The sequence below is a fragment of the Podarcis muralis genome, chromosome 14 (assembly GCF_964188315.1).
Source record: "Podarcis muralis chromosome 14, rPodMur119.hap1.1, whole genome shotgun sequence".
Taxonomy (NCBI): Eukaryota; Metazoa; Chordata; class Lepidosauria; order Squamata; family Lacertidae; genus Podarcis; species Podarcis muralis.
Genome location: NC_135668.1, coordinates 46633837 through 46659575, shown reverse-complemented (window position 1 = coordinate 46659575; position 25739 = coordinate 46633837). Strand labels below are relative to the sequence as shown.

At 47.3% G+C, this 25739-nt stretch overlaps 2 protein-coding genes across 3 annotated transcripts in view; one reads left to right on the top strand and one right to left on the bottom strand.

Annotated features, from left to right (window-relative positions):
* The window catches only part of LOC114583978 (multidrug resistance-associated protein 1-like), a 73874-nt gene extending 53949 nt beyond the window's left edge, over window positions 1-19925 (top strand). The window contains exons 22-31 of the mRNA XM_028705375.2: window positions 2941-3148; window positions 4308-4618; window positions 7186-7385; window positions 8493-8619; window positions 9637-9738; window positions 11184-11330; window positions 12483-12641; window positions 14345-14511; window positions 16739-16933; window positions 18568-19925. Of these exons, the coding sequence (XP_028561208.2) occupies window positions 2941-3148; window positions 4308-4618; window positions 7186-7385; window positions 8493-8619; window positions 9637-9738; window positions 11184-11330; window positions 12483-12641; window positions 14345-14511; window positions 16739-16933; window positions 18568-18676 (1725 nt within the window). The 3' untranslated portion in view covers window positions 18677-19925. The remainder of the gene's footprint in view (window positions 1-2940; window positions 3149-4307; window positions 4619-7185; window positions 7386-8492; window positions 8620-9636; window positions 9739-11183; window positions 11331-12482; window positions 12642-14344; window positions 14512-16738; window positions 16934-18567) is intronic.
* A 2120-nt stretch (window positions 19926-22045) lies between these two features.
* Window positions 22046-25739, bottom strand: part of LITAF (lipopolysaccharide induced TNF factor) — a 36208-nt gene continuing 32514 nt past the window's right edge. For both annotated transcript variants that reach the window (XM_028706500.2, XM_077918630.1), the window contains exon 4: window positions 22046-23579. In XM_028706500.2, coding sequence (XP_028562333.2) covers window positions 23471-23579 — 109 coding nt within the window. In that variant the 3' untranslated portion in view covers window positions 22046-23470. The remainder of the gene's footprint in view (window positions 23580-25739) is intronic.

Genomic DNA, 25739 nt, shown 5'->3' with positions numbered 1-25739 from the left:
GCAGAGATTGCTCCGTGGGCTGGATGGATTCCCGGCATGTGCACAGACATGATTTCCGGTGTCGGCACATGCACAGACGCAATTTCCGGCACTACACAAGCGAGTCCTCGCTCCGCGCGTTTAGCACAGCATGTGGGGATTCACCGAGCAGGCAGCTTGGTTCGGGGGTGGTTCATGGGCTATTTAAACGACCCCGGTGGGCCGCTTTTGGCACATGGGCCACAGGTTGCCAACCCCTGCTCTTGAGGGTTTCAGCCAGGGGTTGAGCCTGGGACACTCGAAATGCAGAGCATGTTTTCTGCCATTGTCCAGCTCTTCCCCCAAAGGGAACAGCAACCTTTCAATCAAGCAAGTTGGTTCACACACACAAACTGATGATGAGTAGCTTCAATTAAAAATAATAATAATTAAAAGCCCTCCTCCATTGTTTTGCTGTAGGAGACACCCGGTTCTGAAGACAAGAATTGGAGTTTGGAGTCTCTGTTTGGGGGACCGTTTTTAAAGCTCCTAGCACCTGTTCATCCCGTTTTCAAGCCTTTGAGTTGCGCCTAGCTAAGTTATACTGAGAGTAGACCCACTGGTATTAATGAACCTAAATTAGTCATGCCCAATGATTTCTGTGGGTCTACTCTGAGTAGGGCTAGCACTGGACACCGCTGGAAGGGGTGGGTGGGAGGGAAAGAACTGCTGCCCAGCTCATCTGTGGCACCCTTTTAATTAGAGAGACTTTTCAGCCAACCAATTAATCAGTCGAACAGCACAGCCTTCATTATATGAGCGCAACTACTTTGAAGCCGTTTCGAGAGTTGTCCGCCCCCAGAAATGTTTTAACTCTCTGGGTTGTTTTTGTGTTTGTTTCGTTTCTTTGAAAGATGCCACGAGCTTCTAGCTTGGCTCCTGGAGCCTGGAAGACCTGGAGTCCAGACATCTGGCCCCACTCCAAGTTTCCACTGTCAAGCGCAGGTCCTTAATTCCTGCGGGCCAAGGGCATGTGTATGTTTGTCTTTCCCTGATGGAAGGCCTGCGAACCAGGCTGCAGCTGCTGCTGCTGCTGCTTCTAAAGAAACACTTTTTCTTCAGCTGCCTAAATTTTTACAGTGGTACCTTGGTTTTCAAACAGAATGCGTTCCAGGAGTCCATTTGACTCCCATAACCATTCAAAAACCAAAGTGCGGCTTCCAGTTGGTGCCAGGAGAGTCCTGCTGTCAACCGGAAGACACGCTTGATGTTCGGCTTCTGAAAATCGTTTGAAAACTGGAATGCTAACTTTGGGTTTCGGTGGTTCGGGAGCCCATTTGTTCGGGAGCCCAAGGCATTCAGCTTCCAAGGTACGACTGTACATTTAATTGCACCTCAGCTCTGGAGCTGCAGCCCAGTTCTGAAACACTGTGCAGTCTCACTTTGTTGGATAAACTGCAGAAAATATTATTATTATTATTATTATTATTATTATTATTATTATTATTATTATTATTATTTATATATACCCTGCCCATCTGGCTGGGTTTCCCCAGCCACTCTGGGCGGCTCCCAACAGAATATTAAAATACAATAGTCTGTCAAACATTAAAAGCTTCCCTAAACAGGGCTGCCTTCAGAGTCTGTTATAGAACAGGGGCAGGCAACCTGTTGCCCTCCAGAGTAGCCTTCTTCAATCGTGGGTCCACAGATGTTGCTGGACCACGTATCCCACCATCCCTGGTCCTTTGGCCATGCTAGCCGGGGCTGATGGGAGTTGTAGTCCAGCAACATCTGGAGGTTGCCCATCCTTGCTCTCCTTGTGCATTTGGGTCCTGGAGGCAGGAAAATGCCGCATGGTAATGTGGGATATAATCTGGTGCTGGAGGGAAAGCTTTCCAGTTCAAGCCCCGTTGGAATAAACAGGAGCTATCTGCTTGCACAGCTTCTGTTTACTTAAACTGGGATAGTGCTGGAATATTTATTTTTATTATTAGTTTGTATACTGCCCTTCATCCTTAGATCTCAGGGCAGTACACAATACTCTTCCCCCAACCGTATCCCATTTGTTAGGCGAGTCTTACCACATTTAACAACACCTCTCACAGCTTTATGACTGAACCACCCCCAGTGTGGTACTTTCAAGGCAGAGACATGTGACCCTTGCACTTGTCCTACTAGTCTTTTAAAGTAGCTTCTGAGGAGCTGGTGGTGGAAGCCAAAACGGCCGTTTGCTATGATTTGTCCCTGCAATTTAATTATGATTTTAATTATGGTTTTTAGACATCAGGGTAAAAAGAAATGGCACATAAACACACTTTAGTTATTAACTTTGTAAATAAGATTAATTACGGTAATTTGAAGCTTATATGGATTTATACTAAGCCCAAGAACTACAAAATAAGTGGTTGGTTAGTATATGTTTTGCCACCGCCCCCCATGCATTTGATGATGTGTGCTTTTTGGTGTTGTTGAGCACATTAATAAAACCGCCTCTGCAGCGCTCCCCCCCCCCCCCCAAAAAAGCACTCTCCTCTCTCAGGGCACACTCCAAGTGTCACTAAGACCTGTTTCCAAACAGGTCTTAGTGACACTTGGAGTGTGCTCTTCCTCCTTTTCTGGGTGTTAGAAATCATAGCTCCAGGACCTTCTCGGCAGCTCTTCATGGGCTAGCACAAGCGCTGACTCGGTTTCCCCCTCGAACTTTGAGCCCGTCAGGGATTTGCACTCGGGTCCCGCCTGTGGGCTTCCCACAGCACCTGTCTGGACAGCTGACGGCTTGACAGCACCCAGAGGGGTCGTGTCGGGATAAAGAAACCAAGTGAGATGAGAAGGGGAAGCCGTGGAGGGTTTAGACGACTAATAAGCCTATGCAGAGCAAGAGGGGCGAAGGATTTGGGCAGGGTGGGAGCGAATTAAGAGTCAAAGTGGGGAGTTGCGTCCCAAGAGTGGTGTGCTAAGTCTGATCCCTTCTGTGTTTAGGTGAAGCCAGCTGTCTACTGGGAGTACATGAAAGCCATTGGTCTCTGCATCACCTTCATGAGCATCTTCCTCTTTCTCTGCAACCACATAGCCTCACTTGCTTCCAATTACTGGCTAAGCCTGTGGACGGACGACCCTGTTATCAATGGGACGCAGCAGCACACAGACCTCCGGCTGGGAGTGTACGGAGCGCTGGGAACGTCTCAAGGTCTGCTTGCAATCTCTCTTGGTTCTCGTCTCCTTGCTCAATTTATCCAACTCCTCTGAAGGAGTTCCTCCACCTCCAGTTTGGGCCCGTCTTGCAGTCCTGATTTGGGGATTCTCATAGGTGTAGGGATGCAGGAAGCTGCCTTAAGACAAGCAGATCATTGGTCCATCAAGCTCAGTTCAATACTGACAGGCAGCTGCATTCTAGGGACCTCCTGCTAACAATTGGATGCTCTGCCCATGAACTACGGCCGTTTCCTTATCTGGCTGGCCATGGTGAGGACAGGAGGCAGGGATGGATGGTCCTTTGGCCTGATCCAGAAGGGCTCCTGTTATGTGCTCCTGTTCACTGCCTGCAGTAGCAACCCTGCCGGTTTCCTTCTTCTCCCCTTGTTTGTGGGGCCTGGAATAGGGTGCCTTTGCACGCAAGTCAGCAGCCTCGAATAGGCGTCAAGGGAGTTGCCCTAGGCCTCCTGGCAGGAGCACCCTTTGCTTTGCTTGAGGACACAGCGACACTAGACTCTGTTTGGCAACATTTCTCCGAGCTTTTCCAAGAGCTCAGTGGCTGGGAAGGGTTCAGTCCAGGTCGTGGCTCCGAAAGATCACAGACAGGAGGGAAGCTGGGGTCGGGATGCTTCCTGGCTTTCTTCTGCAGAGAATGGTAAACCCTTTTGAAAGAAGTGCATTCTGAGTTGGGGATTCCAGTGGTCTGGGAGGCGGAAGGGCTTAGCCCAAGTTCTAGCTCCTTCTCAGGGCACAACCAGTTTGCTGGCACTGGGTGCTGAGCCGAGGGCCACCACAACAATAACAGAACAGAAGGCAATAGATGGATTGCCCCCCCCCCCCCCGTTTAGGGCCTGCGCCTCTCTCCTCTCCCCACCCCCCTCACACATGCACCCCTTAAACCTTAGACTGCCCCACAGTCTCACAGGACATCCCAAACTTTATTCAGCTCCTTGCAGAAAAGAAATTCCTGGCAAACACAAAATATGAAACCTTGCAGAAGAAAATCCTTCAGCGGAACTGTGGAGTAGTTTTCAACAGCGGTAGGCTCCATTTGCGAGCCCGCTGTGATAATAAGGTCTTCAGTCCATTCGTTCATAAGCAAAGTTGAAGGGAAAGGCACTTAAGGGTGTTTTTTTGTGCCTGCCTTCCTAAAGGTATTGCCGTGTTTGGCTACTCCATGGCTGTTTCGATTGGAGGGATATTTGCTTCCCGCCGTCTCCACGTCAACCTGCTCCACAACATTCTGCGGTGCCCCATGAGCTTCTTTGAGCGGACGCCCAGCGGGAATTTGGTGAACCGGTTTTCCAAAGAAATCGACACCATTGACTCCATCATCCCCCAGGTCATCAAGATGTTCATGGGCTCCATGTTTAACGTCATTGGGGCCTGCATCATTATCCTCTTGGCCACGCCAGTGGCTGCTGTGGTCATTCCTCCCCTGGGATTCATCTACTTCTTTGTACAGGTACGCAAAGCTCTTGTCCCTGGTTCCAGCTTTTCCTCAGACTTCCCCTTAGCCAAGCTGGTTCTTGGTGAGACCGTGTTAGCAAGCTCCACAAATGGCTGCCGCTTCAAGCGGGAATCTTCATTCAGTCCTTTAAGCCAGTGGGTCCCTACCAGTCGTTGTTGGACTACAACCCCCAGCATCCCTGACCACCGGTCCTGCTAGCTAGGGATGATGGGAGTTGTAGTCCAGAGCATCATGAAGACACCAGGTTGGTGTGGCATAGCAGTGGGTGCCACTCCTCCTAATATAATCACAACCCCTCTTGTGTGCTCTTTCATCAAAGAATAAGCTGGCCACACTTACTCCAGACATTCGCTGTGTGTCTTTCTCCATTACCCCTTTTAGGAGGTTCGCTGTTCATTAACCAAGTAACCAAAGCTTCTCAGATTGCTTATTTGGTGAAGGAACCAAATAAGAATCTGCTGGGCAGGCACAAGGTACTTCTTGGCAGAACCAGTCTTGGATCAGTGACTGCTCAACTTAAATATACAAAGCAGGATATCAAAAATAGATGGACTGATGTCAAAGTGCTGCAAGCAAATAAACAAAATCTAACTACAGTGGTACAGTGGTACCTCGCAGGCCGAATGCCTCGCAAGACAAAAAACTCGCTAGACGAAAGGGTTTTTGGTTTTTTGAGTTGCTTCGCAAGACGATTTTCCCTATGGGCTTGCTTCGCAAGACGGAAACGTCTTGCAAGTTTGTTTCCTTTTTCTTAACACCGTTAATACAGTTGCGACTTGACTTCGAGGAGCAACTCATAGAACACGGTGTGGTAGCCTTTTTTGAGGTTTTTAAAGACTTTGGTGATTTTTGAAGCTTTTCCAAAACTTTCCCGACACCGTGCTTCGCAAGACGAAAAAAATCACAAGACGACAAAACTTGCAGAACGAATTAATTTCGTCTTGCGAGGCACCACTGTACCTCAGTTTTTGAATGTAATCCGTTCTGGAAGACCGTTCAGGTCTGAAACATTTGAAAACCGAAAACTCAGTAGCCGACAGCTAGGCCTCATGATCTTGCACTTGGCGGAAGCTGTGTGGCATCTTTGACTTCTGAGGTGTGTTCAAAAACCAAAGCATTTACTTCCGGGTTTATGGCATTCAAAAACAGAAATGTTCGTCAACGGAGGCGTTCGAAAACCGAGGTACCACTGTATAATAAAAATTCATAGTTCCCAGAGTCAATTTAATTATGGTGGTGATTTTCTTCCGTAATCATATAACCAGGCAGAGGGCCTTCTCAGTAGTCACACCTGCCCTGTGGAATGCCCTCTCGTCAGATGTCAAGGAAATAAACAACTATCTGACTTTTAGAAGACATCTGAAGGCAGCTCTGTATAGGGACATTTTTAAATGTTTCATGTTTTATTGCGTTTTTACAGTGGTGCCCCGCAAGACGAATGCCTCGCAAGACGAAAAACTTGCTAGACGAAAGGGCTTTCCGTTTTTTGAGTCGTTCCGCAAGACGAATTTCCCTATGGGCTTGCTTCGCAAGACAAAATGTCTTGCGAGTTCTTGCGAGTTTGTTTCCTTTTACTTAAAGCCGCTAAGCCGTTAATAGCCACTAAGACGCTAATAGCCGTGCTTCGCAAGACGAAAAAACCGCAAGACGAAGAGACTCGCGGAACGGATTAATTTCGTCTTGCGAGGCACCACTGTATATTTGTTGGAAGCCACCCAGTGCAGCTGGGGCGACCTATTCAGATGAGCAGAAGATAACTCCTACTATTAGTTCATTTGCTAGAGGTCTCCATATTTCTCTTTCCTCGCTTGGCCAGTTCATTGTGCCTGCAGCTGCTTCTCCATCATGGAAGAGCTCCAGCTCCATCTTGGAAGCACAATGTCTGGCTTCTAGGGTGAAAATAATTTATGTAGAGGTCCTTTCCCCAAAGGCAGCAAGCATCCTATGTATTTATCGATGTCAGAGATACAAAGTCACCATTCTGCTTCCCCATCCTCCTGCACAGAGATAGCAGGAAATTTAATCCTCGCTTAAACGGCAGGGTGAACGGATGCAGAATTGAAGCGGGTTTTGTTGCATGCAGCGCAGTTTCCAGTCCGCTGCAGTTCAGCTTCTGACAACCTTATGCATCTTTGTATCCGCTGCAGCAAAATGTCACGACATTGACTATGCCATAAATTACACATTTCATTGCAGCATTACATTATTCCACACCCAATCATTTCACTGCATGGGTCATTCATGTCAATGCAGGGGAAACGCAGTGCAAATGGGTGAGGTCGGGAAAGTCAGCGTTTATATATAGTTTATGGGCTGAAAAGCAGCAGCTAAGAGGGATCGTATTCCTGGATTGATTTGCATCCCAGACACAGGGCAATTTCCACTCCTGTTTCCGCCAGGATTCCCTGACATCCCCAGCTACAGCTCCCAATCATCCCTGAGCCTTGGCCGCACTGGGAGGGGCTGGTGGGAGGTGTAGTTCGCATTGGCTATCATGAGCAAAGTGGGTGCGAGCGGCCTCTTACCCATCGCCTTGATTTCTCTGTCCTGGCCCTTTCCAGCGCTTCTACGTAGCCACTTCCCGCCAGCTGAAGCGCCTGGAGTCAGTCAGCCGCTCCCCGGTCTACTCCCACTTCAACGAGACGCTGCTGGGGGTCAGCGTCATCCGAGCCTTCGAAGAGCAGAAGCGCTTCATAAAGCAGAGCGACGTGAAGGTGGACGAAAACCAAAAAGCGTACTACCCAAGCATCGTCGCCAACAGGTAGGTGGACGACCCAAGGAGCGTTGGGTTTGAGTTACAGAAATATTTTCCCTGCTACCAGTCTGTATGAGTACAGTGGTACCTCGGGTTAAGAACTTAATTGGTTCTGGAGGTCCGTTCTTAACCTGAAACTGTTCTTAACCTGAAGCACCTCTTTAGCTAATGGGGCCTCATGCTGCCGCCACGCCACCGCCAGACAATTTCTGTTCTCATCCTGAAGCAAAGTTCTTAAACCGAGGTACTATTTCTGGGTTAGCGGAGTCTGTAACCCGAAGAGTCTGTAACCTGAAGCTTCTGTAACCCGAGGTACCACTGTACCTGGGGGATTTCATACACATTGGTCTTTCAGCTCCAACAGCACTCCAGTGGAGTTGGTTCAGAATTTGAGGCCCTCTGCTGGACATTTGTGGAGGCGAGCAAAATTGTTCCTGAGTCCCAAACTCTAACCCCTAGTTAAAATTGGGGCACCTTGAGCATGTCAGCTGATCCTGAGGATCTGTTTCCTAAGTGTCGACCAGCTTTTAATTCCCTGTGCAAACTTTTCACAACCAACTACAAGCACATATACACTAGTGGCCAAAATTGTGGAAACCTTTTGGAAAAAGTGTTATTTCCTCCCCCCCCCCCCCCCAGAAAATTTATTGATTTTCACATTTCTAACAAATATGACGTATAAACCACACACACACAAACACACACATCACAATACTAAAAGAAAAAAGAAAGAAAAATATAAACACATATTACTTTCAAAACCCATTTTAACTTTAATTGTTATCTGACTTCCTCAAATCCCCCCTAACTGAAATTCGTTGTATCATAGAAAAAGTGTATTTCTGAGGTTACATTCTTCATTAAATTATCTTTCCATTGATACATAATTTTATGGTATTACTCCAAAAAAAAAGTGGTGTTACAAGCCATCAAATCTTTTTCCAAAAGGTTTCCACAATTTTGACCACCAGTGTATACTGCTCCCCCTGTTTCTCTCTCTCCCCCTGCCCTGCAGGGATATCTCTCTCTCCCCCCCCCCCCCCCGCCCGTCCTCACACAGGTGGTCTGCAAGGGCCTGGTGGGTATTAAAAGAAGCCCCCTCTTTCCTTCCAGGTGGCTTGCAGTCCGGCTGGAGTACGTTGGGAACTTCATCGTCCTCTTCGCCTCTCTCTTTGCCGTCATCGCCCGCAATAGCCTGAGCCCTGGACTGGTTGGACTCTCCATCTCCTATTCGCTGCAGGTAGCTCACGGAAAACAGGCTGGGTTTGCTTTTGGAGCAGAAGCCTAATAATCTTTTTAAGAAAACCTTTTTGAGGGGTGCAGTTCTTCATACTTGGTGGCTAAGCGTTTTGTAAAGCTACATAGATAATTCAGCAAGGAGAGAATTGTGCTTTTTAGGTAGCATTTAGCGAAAGGTTAGGGGATGTTAAGGGAGCAATCCTGTTGCTTTCTGGGAAGGTGACTGAGGGTGCTGTAGGCTCCCTCCTCAAGAAAGTGAGGTCAATCGCTGGAGGCAGCCTTAGTGTGACGAAGGCAGTGGACCCATAGAATCTATGCAGTCTCGTTCCCTTGGCCCTAGTACAGGAATTGGGCCTCCAGATATTGCTAGGACTACAACTCCCATCACCCCCCACCAGCATGGTCAGGGATGATGGATGCTGTAGTCCATAACATCTGAAGGTTCTCCATCGCTGCCCTAAAACCATGCCACTCATCGAGCTGGGATGGTTAATCTGTGGGCAGGGGTGAGGAAAAATAAGCCACCAGACTTCCACCAACTGTGGAATTTCTCTTATTCATCCCCGGCCGCCCAGGTAAGATACTTGTGTTAAAAAGATAGTACTTGCAATAAAACAATTCCAGCCCCCAAACAAAGAGCTGTTCTGTCTGTGCTCTGAGTCTGGGAAATAACATTCAAACATTAGGTCCTTCCTCTTGCAATTCTGAAATTCTGCTTGATCTGAGCCTGTCTCTCTTGCGTTTTCTGCATGTGCAGATTGGCTCTTAACTCTGTAAACAAAGACAGCATGCCTGAGACCTCCTTGTTAAACAAGGCAGTGCTTCATGAAGATGCAGACTTTTTAATGGTTTGCCAAAACCCCCCTGGCTTCAAAAATTTTACCCGGAGATAGAGGAGGAGATAACATCTGAAACTATACATGAGTCCTCAAGGGTGTTCAGCAGGCAGAACTTGAATGGGCAGCTTGCTGTGATGTATGCAAAACACATATTTGGGGCCTCTGTTCGTTTTTGTTAGATCACCACTTACTTGAATTGGTTGGTTCGCATGTCGTCCGAGATGGAAACAAACATTGTTGCTGTGGAAAGAGTCAAAGAATACTCTGAGAAGGAGAAAGAGGTAAGTTTAAGACCGCTCCTCTAGCTGCAGTTTTGAGGGCGCATTGTAAACAATGATCTGCACAGGGGTGACCTTTAGAAAGCACCTGAAAGCAGCCCTGTACAGGGAAGATATCAATGCTTTATTGTGTTTTTTAGTGGCTGGGACAACCCAGTAAGATGAGCGGCATATAATAAAATTATATTATTATAAAATTATATATTATATATAAAATTTATATATATATATATATATATGCTTTCGTAGATTTATATATATATTTCGTAGATTTATATATATACAGTGGTACCTCGCAAGACGAATGCCTCGCAAGACAAAAAACTCGCTAGACGAAAGGTTTTTCCGTTTTCGAGTTGCCTCGCAAGACGAATTTCCCTATGGGCTTGCTTCGCAAGACGAAAACGTCTCGTGACTTTGTTTCCTTTGTCTAAATAATAATTCGCAAGACGAAAAATTCGCTAGACGACAAAACTTGCGGAACGAATTAATTTCGTCTTGCGGGGCACCACTGTGTATATATATATATATATATATATATATATATATATACATATATATATATATATATAAATTATATATATTATAAAATTATTATTATTACTACTGCTATTATTACTATGCACAGCAACTCTGTTTCTGAGGCCAAGAATGTAGCATTTGGCTCCAGGTTGCTATGCCAGAGGACTGGGGGTGATATGGTGGTATAAAGTAGTGGTACATTGGTTGGGGATAATTCATATGGAAATTCCCAGGTGTCAAAAAAAGAAGAAGGCTATTTATGTATGCCACTACTGCGGCCTGTGTTTCGTTAGCCCCCAAATGGAAAACGAGCAAGGTCCCAACTAAAGAAGAATGGCAACTTAAGCTGATGGAATATGCGCAGCTTGCAGACAATATATAGAATAAGAAAACAAGAAGAAAGTGTGTTTAGAGAAGATTGGAAAATGTTTATTGAATATATGGGGGGATTTGTGTACACTTGAAAATGCTGGCAGATTCAACAGTGTACATAAGTTATGATGGATGTAATAATGGAATACTGAATGGTTTGGTTTATGTAAAGAATGCAAGGATTTATGATATGCAAAATGAATCATGGAAAGAGAAGAAGGGAAGTCACCGAATAGTGGAATAGCTGCCCTGCTAAGTCAGACCAGAGGTGCATCTTGAGTAGCATCCTGGTTTTCTGCCGTGGTTCTGGGAAGCTCACAAGCAGAGCAGGAAGCATGAGACTCTTAATCTCTGGGTCACAGGTTTGAGCCCCACACTGGGCAAAAGATTCCTGCATTGGAGGGGTTTGGACTAGATGTTTATTGTGGTCCCTTCCAACTGCATTCTACGGACATGGATGATGGGAGGTGGTTCTCCCCCATGCTATTGGGGTCTACTAGGTGGCCCATCAGAGGCTAATAATGGAAGCTCCTGGCTTTTTTTCTTTCTCTCAGGCAGAGTGGACCATTAAGCAAACGGCCCCACCAAGCAACTGGCCCCACGAAGGCAAGGTGGAGTTCAAAGGCTATGGCCTTCGCTACAGGGACAACATGGATTTGGTCCTGAGGGACATCAACATCACCATAGATGGAGGAGAAAAAGTGAGTGCCGGGACCCATTAATGGACACTGAAGCCGGGGGGGGGGGGGGAGTTAAGAAGAGTGAGAAGGTGCTCTTGTAGGAAAGGGGAGGAGGGAGGGAAATGGAACCTCGGCAAAGCCTTAAATGGCTCAGGGCCGCAGTATCTCAAGGACCATCTCTCCGCATATGAACAGTCCCTGCCCCTGCATTCATCATCTAAGGCCCTTCTTCCTGCGCCTCCTCCACGTGACATCTGGAGAGTGGCAACACGAGAACAGGGCCTTCTCTGTAGTGGCTCTCCATCTGTGGAATTCTCTTCCCAGGGAAGTTCACCTGGCACCTTCGTTGCGTATCTTTAGGTGCCAGGCAAAAACAGTTCCTCTGCAACCAGGCCTTCGTCTGATTTTAAAATCTATGGCCTTTCAAAGGTGTTTGTGGGAGGGTTTTGTTTTACTGTAAATATTTTTGTGTTTTCATTCTGCATTTAATGTGGTAAACAGCCCTGTGATCTCCGGGCGACATATATAAATTTAATAAATAAAGGAAGAGCTGAGGCTGAAAAGAAGCTGTGTGGAAAGGAAAGCTGGAAAGGCAGAATTTGTGGCAGGTGAGAGGAGACAATAAAAGAGCCTTGATCAAGAAGAGTATCGAAGAGAGAGGTTTTTTTTTAGGGCTGCCTGGCATGTTACTTTCTGAAGACATGACGGACGGACACACACACACAAACCCCTCGCCCATTGCCTCTCCGTGTCTTCAGGCAACTTGAAACGTAAAACAGCAGTTTCAAGGCTGGGCGTTCTGTTTTCCAAGACTCCTGTGTGCCAAGACTGACTGCTTTGTCCACAAAGCAGGGCCGGGGAACCTGTGGTTTTTCAGCTGTTGAAAAGCCACAGTCTTTCAGCTGTTGTGTGGCTCTGGCTCGGCCGCAGGTGTTCCCTGGCCATGCCATAACAAAGGCAGCGTCTTTTCCGCTTTGCAGAGCTGCAGAGTTTCCCAAGCAGAGCTTGGTAGTCCAGGTTTCTTAAAAGAAGTCTCTTCCTTCCTCAGTCCGGAGGGGGATGGGCAGGAAGATCCCCTTCAGATCCTGCCTGCATCCTTCGTCCTCTTGGCTCCAGAACTAAGAGCATTGTGGCTCCTTCCCCTCCCCCACCCCCTTCTGCCCTTCTCAATAGGTGGGCATCGTTGGGAGAACGGGAGCTGGAAAGTCGTCCCTCACTCTCGGCTTGTTCCGCATCAACGAGGCAGCCGAAGGGGAGATTCTCATTGATGGGATCAACATTGCAAAGATTGGGCTCCACGACCTTCGCTTCAAGGTCACGATTATCCCCCAGGTAAGCGGGAATCTCTGCTCATGCCCACAATTTGACTATTTCGTTAGGAGCTGTGCTTTCTAGCTCCTTTGGCCGTGTTCACTGCTGATGCCGCCTCGTTACAGGCTTGAGTCCACGGATCTTAATGGGTGCCTGGTTTTATTTGCTTCCTTCATTCATATGCGGCTTCTCTGCCAAAGCATTTCAGGTGGTGCCAAGAGAGAGAACGCAAACGCAGAGGGGAAGCAAATATTTGCAAGGCCGTGTCAGATGGCTGATCAAGGCGGTTTCGGGAGGGAGTTGGTCTTTGCTGGCATGAGCAAAGGGCAAGCCCAGCTTTTGTGTTGGCTCAGATACGTTCTTGATGAATTTACTTTCAAATGGTCTCTGCTCTGTAGATGGAGGGTGGGGCCCCATTTTTTTGCACACATGTAAGGGGCAGGTAGGGATGCGGGTGGCACTGTGGGTTAAACCACAGAGCCTAGGACTTGCCGATCAGAAGGTCGGCGGTTCGAATCCCCGCGATGGGGTGAGCTCCCGTTGCTCTGTCCCTGCTCCTGCCAACCTAGCAGTTCGAAAGCACACCAAAGTGCAAGTAGATAAATAGGTACCACTCTGGCGGGAAGGTAAACGGTGTTTTCCATGGGCTCTGGTTCACCAAAAGCAGCTTAGTCATGCTGGCCACATGACCTGGAAGCTGTATGCCGGCTCCCTCGGCCAGTAAAGCGAGATGAGTGCCGCAACCCCAGGGTCGGCCACGACTGGACCTAGCGGTCAGGGGTACCTTTACCTTTTTAAGGGGCAGTGGGCCTCATCAACCTGGGAAGGAAGCCCATCTAAGAGAAGGAAAACTCTGGTCCTAACCTCTGCTGCCTTGCAGGATATCTTTGGGGAAGAGAAGAAGGCTAAGGAGTAAACCCTACACAAACCTGGAGTTGGTTGGACGGCGCCTTGTACGCCTCCTTCCGGCAACTCCCGCATCCATGCTGGTGCCAAGCATCTTGCTCTGCTTTCCTTTAGGCTGAGAGGGGAGTCTTGTCGTCCGGGCAGCCCAGGACCCCCATCCACACTGCCCAGGCTTGCATCATGGGGAGGTCTCTTCGGTGCTGCAAGCACAGCAGTTTGACTTCACTCCCAGAGGCACACTCCACTGTCTCATCAAGACGGACGGATGCCAACAGGATATATACATATGAACCTAAGAGATTAAACTTGTGCCTACAAAGGAATGCTCTAGTATCTGTTTGCTCACCTTGTTTCTTCTTAAAGTGCAAATGTGCACATTAATTTCTGAAAGGATTTGGACGCACAACCGGTGGCCTCTGGTTCCTACAGTACACCCACGTTGCATCCTTGTTAGTGTGTAACCCACTGGTCCCATGGACATGACCTCTGCTGAGATCTGCCCAGTCCTGTTGCCGAGACTGATTTCTAGATACCCAGGCAGGAAGGAGGTCTCTTGGAGGGCACTTCGCTTGTGGCTCAAGCGGTTTGTGCATTGGAAGCAGTTGCGTGTAGGTAGAGAGAGGAAATGGGGTTCTGGCTCCCATCAGCCCCTCTCCGAATGACCAGCAGTCAGAGAGCATGGGAGTTGTAGGCCAGCAGCGTTTTGAGGGCACCGTGTTGTCTACCTCTGTTGTAGACTATTCCGCACACCTACCTTAGGATAAATTTCTGAAATGTGCAGTGCAGACCTGATGGATGGCTTTCTGTTCTCCAAACAGGACCCCATCTTGTTTTCTGGCTCCCTGCGCATGAATCTGGACCCTTTCGACCAATACTCCGATGAAGACGTCTGGACGTCTTTGGAACTCGCTCACTTGAAAAACTTTGTCTCGGCACTCCCTGATAAACTCAACCACGAGTGTTCCGAAGGCGGAGAGAACCTCAGGTATTGTACAGGATCTGCCCCTTTTTATTTTCCTTTCAAATCCCGTTATTTTAGGTTTCCCCAGCTGTTTGTTGGACTACAACTCCCATCATCCCTAGCTAGCAGGACCAGTGGTCAGGGTTGATGGGAGTTGTAGTCCAACAACAGCTGGGGACCCAAGATTGAGAAACACTGAGCTACAACATTAATCTCTTTGTGCTGTTCTGGAACCCTGAGCATCCGTGTGTGCAAGTCTGGCTGAGGGTAGCAACATCTGAATACCCTTTTCACTCTCACTAATAATAATAATAATAATAATAATAATAATAATAATAATTTATTATTTGTACCCCGCCCATCTGACTGGGTTTATTTTAAAACCAAGTCCCACACTATTTTAAAACTTATTTTAAAACCAAGTCCCACACTGTAAAAAAACAACCCCTAAAGTGCAAAACCCACATTTTGTCCACATAATATGTTGTAGGGGCACACTCCCTTGGGCTGTAAAAGAGTCCTCACTTTAGGAGCATTGGGTGAGGACACGTAATTGCAGAAAACGCAATATTAGAAACAGAAACTCAAGCTGCCTTAGCGAGTCACATGGAACCCTGTATGTGAGAGCTGACTCCTCATTTTGTGTGTCTCTGCTTAAGTCTAATATAGTCGTACCTTGGCTCCTGAAAACCTTCCAGCTCCCGAGCGATCTAAAACCGGGAGTGGTCTGGCTTTCGAACGTTCTTTAGGAAGCTGAATGGCCGAAGGTGCTTCCGCGGCTTCCAATTGGCTGCAAGAAGCTTCCTACAGCCAATCAGAAGCTGTGCTTTGGTTTCCGAACGTTTCGGAAGTCGAATGGACTTCCGGAACGGATTCTGTTCAACTTCCAAGGTACGACTGTACTGGAATCCAAAGCGAAATCCTGCAAAATCTGGTTCTTAGGGTTTTGCTCGGCTTTTTAACAGAGAATCTATTTGGTCGTTTTCCTCATGACCACAGAATGCAGGTTTCTGCCTCCTGTTGGACATAGAATAGTAAGGAATGTTAGATATTTTTCGAAAGAGACTGTTGAATTGAGCTTTGCAGTAGCTTTTAAATAAGCTGTTTAGATTTTGTTGTTTTACAAGGTTGGCCTTTTCTGGGTCCCAGATCATGGGCGCACATTTGCAGCTGCTTTTTCTTTTCAAAATAAAAGTGAAAGTGGCTAATTCAAGTATGATCTTTAAAAACATTATTAATTAGCTACTGTATTTTTCTCTCTATAACATGCAGAATTTTTCTCCTAAAAAGTAAGGGGATATGTCTGTGCGTGTTATTGCGCGAATGTGTGGTCCCTGGAGCCGACTGGTGCGAGTGCAGGGGCAAAAATGAGGCAAAAATCCGATCGCGCGTCACAGAGGAGGGAAGCCTGAAGAGAGGAAGCTGCTGCTTTCCTGCATTCTGCCTCAGGGTCTTACTGCCCACCCTCTTCTGTTTCCTTGCTGTGTTTGCTCAAATGGAACAAAGAGCAGGGAAATCCCCTGCCCTCCAGGCAAGCAGAGGGGAAAGGAAAGGATCACGTCCTTCCTTCTAATTCCTCTCCGTGCTCTAATGCTTTCTAGGGACTCGCAGGCAGCCGGAAAACATGCAGGTGGGGGAAAGAGAGAGAGAGAGAGAGAGAGGGCTGGCTTGGGTGGGTGGGTGGGGGGAAAACTTTTGCCTTCCTTTCCTCCCTCCCGTTAAATCCCTCTCCTGCATTCTTAGCCAGCTGCTTCTCTGCACACCCCTCTCGTGCTCCTTTTCCCTTCTGTGTTTTCCTTCCCTCCCCACTTAAAACGTGGTTACAAAGCATGGATCCTCAGGATCTTTGCATTGGGTCATTCCAAATTCACCATCAGATCACATTACATGTCCATGGCTACAGCCTGCACCAAAAAAATCACGCACCCACTGTTGCCTGGGGCTGCAGTGGTGCAAAAACGTGGTTACAAAGCACAGATCCACAGGGATTCTCAGGAGTTTTGCATTGGGTCACCCCAAATTCACCATCAGATCACATGTCTGTGGCCACAGCATGAAGCACAAAAATGATACATCCACTGTTTCATTCAGAATGTTTTTTCCCTTGTTTTCCTCCTCTTAAAACGATGTGCATGTTATGGTTAGCTGCGTGTTATAGAGCGAAAAATACGGTATTTGGCCCTGAAATGGACTGTTGTTAGAGATTCAATTTTTAAAGTTTTTGTTGGTATGTTTTACTCTCTGTCTCCAGTGTTGGGCAGCGACAGCTGGTGTGCCTTGCTCGAGCCTTGCTTCGGAAATCCAAAATCCTGGTTTTAGATGAAGCTACAGCGGCCGTGGATCTTGAAACAGATGACCTCATACAGTCAACAATCCGGACGCAGTTTGAGGGCTGCACAGTCCTAACGATAGCACACCGGTTGAACACAATCATGGACTATACACGGTAAAAGTGGATGAACCATGCGAGTGTCTGTGGAGGAGGGAGTTTGGAAAGGCTCCATTGTGTTAGCTTCTGTGTTGTATACATCTCTCTTTCTCCTTTTTTAAAAAAACAAAACAAAAAACCAACCCATTTGTGTTCTTTCAGCTCTGCTTTACTGAAACCTCTGCTGTTGTTTAAAATTGCCATTTTGCTCCCAGTGTACTTCCAGGCTTGCTTTACTCAAACTATTTATGTTGTTTTAAACAGTCACCATTTCCCTCTCAGCGTTCTTCACTTCCAGCTGTACTTAAATTTCTCCCTTTTTCATTCCTCAGCTGCCTCGTGTGAGAGCATATAGATGAAATTATTGTTATTGTTATTATTAATAGTCTATTTATTTATTTATACTCCGTCCCTCTGGCTAGGTTTCCCCAGCCACTATGGGCAGCTCCCAACAGAATATTAAAAGCACAATAAACCATCAAACATTAAAATCTTCCCTAAACAGGGCTGCCTTCAGATGTCTTCTAAAAGTCAGATACAGTGGTACCTCGGGTTAAGTACTTAATTCATTTCGGAGGTCCGTACTTAACCAGAAACTGTTCTTAACCTGAAGCACCACTTTAGCTAATGGGGCCTCCTGCTGGCCCCGCGCCGCCGGAGCACAATTTCTGTTCTCATCCTGAAGCAAAGTTCTTAACCTGAGGTACTATTTCTGGGTTAGCGGAGTCTGTAACCTGAAGCGTATGTAACCTGAAACGTATGTAACCCGAGGTACCACTGTAGTTGTTTATTTCCTTGACATCTGATGGAAGGGAGTTCCACAGGGCGGGTGCCACCACCGAGAAGGTCCTCTGCCTGGTTCCCCGTAACCTCACTTCTCGTAGTGGATGGGGTGGAGGTGAAAACTGAGGCAAACGGGGCTGCAGAACAGAAGTGGCGGCTTAAGAAACGGGCTGGGGAAGGTGAAAAGTGAGCTCCATAGTTGCATAGGGTGGGGAGGGGAAGCTCTGCAGGGTTAATGTGAGGAGGGGAAACAGCAGGGAAGTCGGTGTGTGGAGTGATCAGGGACACAGCTCTGCGGAATCAAGCCTGTGGCCCATCTAGTCTGGCATGGTGCCCTCGCAGTGTGGTGTAGTGGTTAAGAGCAGTAGACTCGTAATCTGGTGAACCGGGTTCGCTTCCTGCTCCTCCACATGCAGCTGCTGGGTGACCACTTCTCTGAAGTCTCTCAGCCCCACTCACCTCACAGAGTGTTTGTTGTGGGGGAGGAAGGGAAAGGAGAATGTTAGCCGCTTTGAGACTCCTTAAAGGGAGTGAAAGGCGGGATATCAGATCCAAACTCTTTTTCTTCTTCTTCAGCCAGACGCCCGTGGGAAGCCTGCAAGCGGGACCAGAAGGCTCCCCAGTTGTGATTCCCAACATCTTGCCTCTGATAGTGAAGGGAGAACACAGCCATGGATAGCCTTACCCTCTATGATTTGTACTTGTATTTGCAGGTTATCCCTGTGCATGGCATGCTGAGTCGGGGATTAGCTTCTGTCCCCTATTTTCCCCTTGGCTCCCATTGACTTCCAGCAGAGAATCAAAACAGGCCCTGCACCTCTGAATTCTGGAACTGTAAATGTGCTGACTACATTTCTGTTTTGTTTTAGGGTGATTGTCCTTGACAAGGGTGAAATTGCGGAATATGGCTCCCCTGCCAGCCTAATCCAGAAGAGAGGCATGTTCTACAGCATGGCCAAAGACTCTGGCTTGGTTTAACGCCTGGTTCGCGGCTTCTCTCGCTGGGGGTGCAGCTCAGAAGAGGACTGGCGAAGCAAACACGGAGGAAGACGGCAGCATCTGCCAAAATCCATTGCCCAAGAAACTCCAGCCAAACAATTCCACTCCTTGCAACGTAATGGAGGCACGACAGGCACAAAATCTACTTCTCTCCTCTTCTCTACACTTTCCCGACCTTTTAAAGGGTTAGTTTTCAAGCATAGCAATAGCGATGGACAGGTTGTTTCTTTGAGCCCCAATCCCATCTATTTACCTAGAGCAGGGGTGGCTATATTTTGGCCCTTCGGATGCTGCTGGTCTGAGTCCCCTCTGACCCCGTTGGCCACGACCAAATTGAGTCCTTGGAGGAGGCCTGGCTGAATTTGTGCCTAAAACATTGCTCAGCCATCCTGGTTTTTGTGGCAAGCAGCTCTTGAAGAGACTGGATAATTTCCTTTTGAAAACCCAGCATCTCAATGGGAGAAAACTTTAGGATGGCTAAATAGAGGATGGCTAAATAGAGGATAGGAATAGCACAGTCCAAAACTTTAACACCACGAGCAGAATTGTCACATGCTGGCATGGGGGGAGAGGAGCGAGGGATTTCCCTTCTATTCTGATAAAACATGCTTATTGCATACATTTATCTAGAGCAATTCTGGCTTGTTTTGAGGATGGAGGGGAAAAATGAAAATGGAAGACCAGGTGGTTTTTGTTCTTGGCCGTAGGAAGATGGGGGTTTGTTTTATTATTCCCAAGAACTTTACCCTATACCATAAGATACATATATATTTAACCCTGTGGATGAAAGAATCACTCCCAGTTGTAGGCAAAATGCTTTTTTGTTGTGGTTCCAAAAAGGAAAATTCAGCCTAATCGTTTCTGTCTAAGGTCCTTTCTCCTCTCCCCCGCCCCCCAGCCGTTGTGTTCTTTTAATTGGAAAGGATCTGCAACAAAAACCCACAATTCTTGTGTTCTCCACAGTCATTTTACCAAAGCTAAGCTGGAAGGAAAATCAAACTTATCAGTGCATCTAAATGCTCACTCCAGGAGCTTGGAACAGCAGACTTTGAATTATGTTGCTGACTTTTTTTTCTTTTTTTTTAAAGACACGTCTTTTCTTAGAATAAAGTTATTTATTTTTTTTGTAAATACAATTCTCTAAAGTTAAATAGATCGAAATTTACTTTGGTATTTTTGTAATGACTCATGGAAAGAGCTTTCAGTAAAAACCTTTTTGTTTGGAGAACTGTCCTCGTTCTTTGTAAACCTGCAGAAAATAACAGTAGGGTTGCTGTATACAGAGGTGGAAGGTTTTATCTCCCCGGCATGGGAATACTGGACTTATTGTAACCCCTTGGGTGTGTGGTTTAATTTGGGTTTAGCGAGGTGAAATGTGTGGGTTTTGTGGACAATTGTAAGTTGCACTTCTGTGTTTATGAATAGGCTTAGGTAACTCTGTGCTTTAATAACTGTAAGTGGCCATGGGGCTGTAGATTAGATAGCTTTTTCTATGGTCTTCTGACAAAGGTAGCAAAGATAATTTGTTTTCAACCAAAGCTCTGAACTTTTTAGTGTCATGCGAGGAACAGTCCCATGATAGCTGGAACAAACAAAGCTAGGAAATCCCCTTCTGTGGCAACCCTGAGGTCAAACGTCACATGATTTCAAGAGCATGTGATCAGCATGGGAGATTCTAATCAAAGGGGAAACCCATTCTTAAATGGGAAGCTGTTGGAAGGGGCCCTAACTCAGCAGGGCACACGCTGGTCATCCAAACCTCTTTTTCCCAATTGGGCCTGCATGAAACTTAAGGCCAAGGCTGGAGACACAGAGATGCAAATTGCAGCATCCCAAGTGAAAGGACGCATGAGTGACCGGTTTCATGTGGTGTGGCAAGGAGAATGCTCCTCTGTTACCTCCATTATTCCAGGTTGAAGGCTGCCAATACCTTTCTGAGCACAATTCAAAGTGCTGGTGCTGACCTTGAAAGCCCTAAACGGCCTCGGCCCAGTATACCTGAAGGAGCTTCTCCACCCCCATCATTCAGCCCAGACACTGAGGTCCAGCTCCGAGGGCCTTCTGGCGGTTCCCTCCCTGCGAGAAGCGAGGTTACAGGGAACCAGGCAGAGGGCCTTCTCGGTGGTGGCACCCTCCTATCAGATGTCAAGGATATAAACAACTCTCTGACTTTTAGAAGACACCTGAAGGCAACCCTGTTTAGGGAAGTTTTTAATGTTTGATGTTTTACTGTATTTTTAATATTTTGTTGGAAGCCGCCAAGAGTGGCTGGGAAAACCCAGCCAGATGGGTGGGGTATAAATAATAAATTATTATTAACTGCATTAAGACATGATAAAGGGGAGGGAAGGTGGGCAGATGGAGAGGAGAGCCTTCCCCATCCTCTGTACGAATGTGGCAAAATAGCTTATTTTCAGCAGCAGCAGAGAAGACCTGCCTTGCTGCATCAGACCAAAGTACCATCTGTTCCAGCATCACCCCCCCCCCCATCCTTTCCACGCCAGTTCCTCTAGGACACGGGTGGGGAACCTTTTTGGCTCCGGTGATCAGATCTTTATCCTGGTCGCAGCCCAGGTCCAGCTTTGACAGGTGGGTGGGGCAGCACACCTGCCAGTCACATGACCTCACAATAAAACCACATGTCTGGCAGGTGGGTTGTCCTGCCTGCCAAAATCCCTCCCCCCCCCCAAGTGCCAGGTGGAAAAACCCACCTTTCTCCCTCATCTGATGGGGGGGGGGACCTGCATTTTGCAAGCACCAGCTGCTTGAGGGCAAAGTCTCTCTCATAGCAGATGTCTGCCCCCCCCCAAAGGGCTGCTTGGCTTCAGCTGTGAGAGAGATTTGCTATAGAGCTGCCTTACTTAAGAGATGGGAGAAAAAGTTTTCCGCCTGCAGATCTCAAAAGCACACCATACCCCAATTCAGAAAGCGAAATCTAAAGTAGGAAGAGCCTGCTGGATGAGGAAATCAGACAGGTATCTGTGAAAAGTTTCCACGCCAGGGTGGGTGGGTGGGAGACCTCAGGCCAGGGTGCGGGTCAGGAATGGCTTTCCAGGCTGATTTATTGAGGTCTTGAGGCTCTGGAAGGCCACGAACCCTCCCCTCCAGACCTGCAATAATGCCAGAACACAATAACAGAAGGCTGCTGGATCAGACCAATGGCCCATCTCCTGTAGCATCCTGTTTTCCCAGCGGCCAAGTGGGAGCCTGCAAAGAGGACTGCAGTGCAACAGCGCGCTCTCCCCTCCTGCAACTCATCCTCCAAAGCATGCCGCCCCTGCAACACAGCCATCCGAGTTAGGAGCCACTGATGGCTTCATCCTGCACAGAACCAGCATTAACAGCCAATTTACAAGATGCACCTTTTTATTTAGAGGACGAAACCGTTGTTTAATTCAAACTAGATCACGTGTGTATAGCCTATGCAAAATAAAACACACACCAAAAAAAACAATGTATTTAAAAATCTCCAGCGGTCTGCTTTCCTTCCAGGCTTAGGTGGGGCAAATCTGGTGTAGATAAAACTTGCCCAGATCTGCAGCGGCAGAGCTAAGAGTCTTTTGCAAGCTGCATCCTGCTCGTTAAAAGAGAAATAAAAGCATCTATCCAATGCTACTACCCACAATTCCTGCAGGCAAGTCTTCAGCTCTCTAATGCGTTGTACTTTTAGTTCAGAATAGAAGTAGGTTTCAAGTATCTCCATCATTGTTACATCTGCTTTCAAAGGGCGCTTGCGATGAACTCGTTTGGCAGCTGCTCGCCTGGCCTGCAACTTGCCCGTAGGGACGAAAGAAAAGCGGAGGTTTTCTCCTGTCAGGTCACTGGAGCAGGAAATTTCCGATAGCCGCCCCAACAGAGAATATAGCCTCAACATTCACAGCATCGGTTTATCTAGATCACCTATCTGGACATTATTTTCCCTAAGATTTGCTCTATACTCTATGGATACATCAGAAGCTGGTCCTGTTCTAGCCAAACATGTAAAAAGGAGGGAAGGATCTGAGGCACTGAGATCTTTGACTCTTAGCAGAAAGATGATCATTTGGGTCAGAAAGACAAAATTCTAGGCCTGGAACCTATTTCCTCACATTTACTTCTCGGCACTAATTTAAAATTGCTTCGGAAATCTCGAAGCACTTATATAAAGCTCCAAATGAATACAAAAACAGATTTTGGGGCGCCTGGGTAGCAAACAAGGGCACTTCTCTGAAGTTGAAGAGGCAAGCTGAGGTTCTGAGGACCCCTGCAAAATTAAAAAACCTGGCCACCAACTTCAAATCAGTTGCTACAGAAGCCCTGAAGTGTCTCATTTTGTTAGAAGCTACCTTTAAAAAACGGGATTTATTTTTCCACAGGGATCTCATCAACATTCCCCAGGGAGAGAGAATTTTGGAACCAAGTGTCTCTTCAGGCTGCATAAAAGGCCTTAGCAATTTACACACACAAACAGAGAGAGAGAAATATCATTGAGGTTTCCAATTGCAACGCTTCCTCTTAATGCCAAAATAGGAGGAGAATGGGGGACAGTGCCAAAGTGCAAAGATGAATTAAGACGCTGCACCAGTTCAACACTTTTCCGTGGACAATGCAGGCATGATTTTTGCAAGAAAGAACATGCACTTGCTGGAGGAACACATCCCACTTCTTGGCCAAAGGTTCTTCTTGCACCCAAATCTTCAGAGGCAAATAAAGGCACAGCGGAAAAAATTATTTCCATGAACTCCAGAAAAGGAAAAAAAGCATGTATTTTAAAAAGCGCGCGCCTAATGTTGCTCAGAGACGCCTGTAGGTGCCGACAAGAGCGTTGCAGCTGGGACAGTAGTGGTCAACGTCTTGAAGCGAATCCACGCAGAAGGGGATGAGGCAGCAGCCAGCGACACACCTGTCGAGAGAAAGCAGGCAGCCTTCAGAACACAGACTCTTGCCCCAGGTACTCTGTGACTGCCGTTTCCGGATAAGATCAGTAACACGGCTACAGGTGCTAAGAATACTGAGCAAGGCGTACGGCCCTTCCGGCTCAGCTCGAGGCAGTTTCCTAATGCAATACAGCACCATCGCATCTTACTCCTGTTCTGTGGATGGAGCGTCTATGCAAACTTCCGCGCGCACAAGCATCCCTGGTCTTCTGCAGCTGGTGTATCAAAAGGGCCTTATCACTCACTCACCAAGCAAGGCAGAGAGCTTAAGAATGCAAGAAGAGGTCTGCTGGATCAGGCCACTAGCCCATCTGCCAGTACCTTTCCGAGCACAATTCAAAGTGTCGGTGCTGACCTTGAAAGCCCTAAACGGCCTCGGCCCAGTATACCTGAAGGAGCGTCTCCACCCCCATCGTTCTGCCTGGACACTGAGGTCTAGTTCTGAGGGCCTTCTGGCGGTTCCCTCACTGTGAGAGGCCAAGTTACAGGGAACCAGGCAGAGGGCCTTCTCGGTGGTGGCACCCTCCTATCAGATGTCAAGGAAATAAATAACTATCTGACTTTTAGAAGACATCTGAAGGCAACCTTGTTTAGGGAAGTTTTTAATGTTTGATGTTTTACTGTATTTTTAATATTTTGTTGGAAGCTGCCCAGAGTGGCTGGGGAGACCCAGCCAGATGGGCGGGGTATAAATAATAAATTATTATTATTATTATCTAGTCCAGCATCCTGTTCTTGCAATGGCCAACCAGGTGCCTGTGGGAAACCGGGAAACAGGACTCGCCGTGGTCTCCAGCCACTGTTTGGAAGCACTGATGCCTCCAACTGTGGAGGAAGGGCAAAGCTATCATGGCTGGGAGCCACAGATAGGCTTTTCCTCAATGAATTTGTCTAACCCTCTTAAGTGGTTAGTGTGTCTGACTAGGACCTGGGAGTTCAAATCCCCGCTTGCCCCTGATTCCTGCATTGCAAGGGGTTGGAGCGGATGACTCTTTGGGGACCCCCCCTTTTTATTCATTCTTTTATTTATATTTTATACCTTTACAGCGGTACCTCTGGATGCGAACGGGATCTGTTCTGGAGCCCCGGTCGCATCCTGAAGCGAACATAACCCATGTCTGCGGGTCGCGATTCGCCGCTTCCGTGCATGCACGTGATGTTATTTTGAGCGCATGCGCGAGCGGCGAAACCTGGAAGTAATGCGTTCGGTTACTTCCAGGTCGCTGTGGAGCGCAACCCAAAAATGCTCAACTCAAAGCTACTTCAACCCGAGGTATGACTGTATTTACATTAATTTTTACAAAGTTATTAATCATAAATAAATAAGAATAAAAATGTGCACCCCACCATCAAGACTCTTCCATTGTAACTATCCAAGCTCCCAAAATTTCAACACCTCTTGCAATGGCTTTGACCCCTTTCCGTTTTAACAGTACAAATTCTACAAACGCCCTCCATATCTCCTCAAAATCATTTCTCCCTTACCTTAATGGCACGTGTTAATTTATAATTAATAGCTATATCCCACACCTCTCTATACCATTCTTCCATTTTATATTCTGCTTTCCCCTTCCACTTCCTAGCTATCATAATTCAGGCAGCTGTCAATAAATTTGTGAGTGAGGCCTTCATAGCCTGCGAACCTTCCGTCCCATCGTAAATTGATAACAGTACTACCTCTGGACTCTCGGTCAGCTTTAACCCAGTGATTTCTGTTATCTCCTTGAACACCCTTTGCCAAAAAAACTGTACATGTTTACACCCCCACCACATGTGAACTTAATTCCCTGTTTCCTGGCATCCCCTCAAATGGGACCCCTGGCAACTCCCAAGATTCTGTGAAACTCACTGGGTGACCCTGAGCGAGTAACTGCCTCTGGGCCTAACCTACTTAACAGGGTTGTTGTGGACATTACATGAGGAGTGGGAGAGCCCACATACGCCACTTCGAGCTCCTTGGAGAAGGTGGTTGATATATGCATAATCATCATCAACAACATTTTGGTTGTGAACGTTCCTCCTATGTAATGTGGGAGCAGCCAACCTCCAGCCCTCCAAGAAACTGCGAGGCTCCTATCTCCCATCAGCCGCAGCCAGCATGCCCAGTGGTCCCAGCTCAGCAGCCC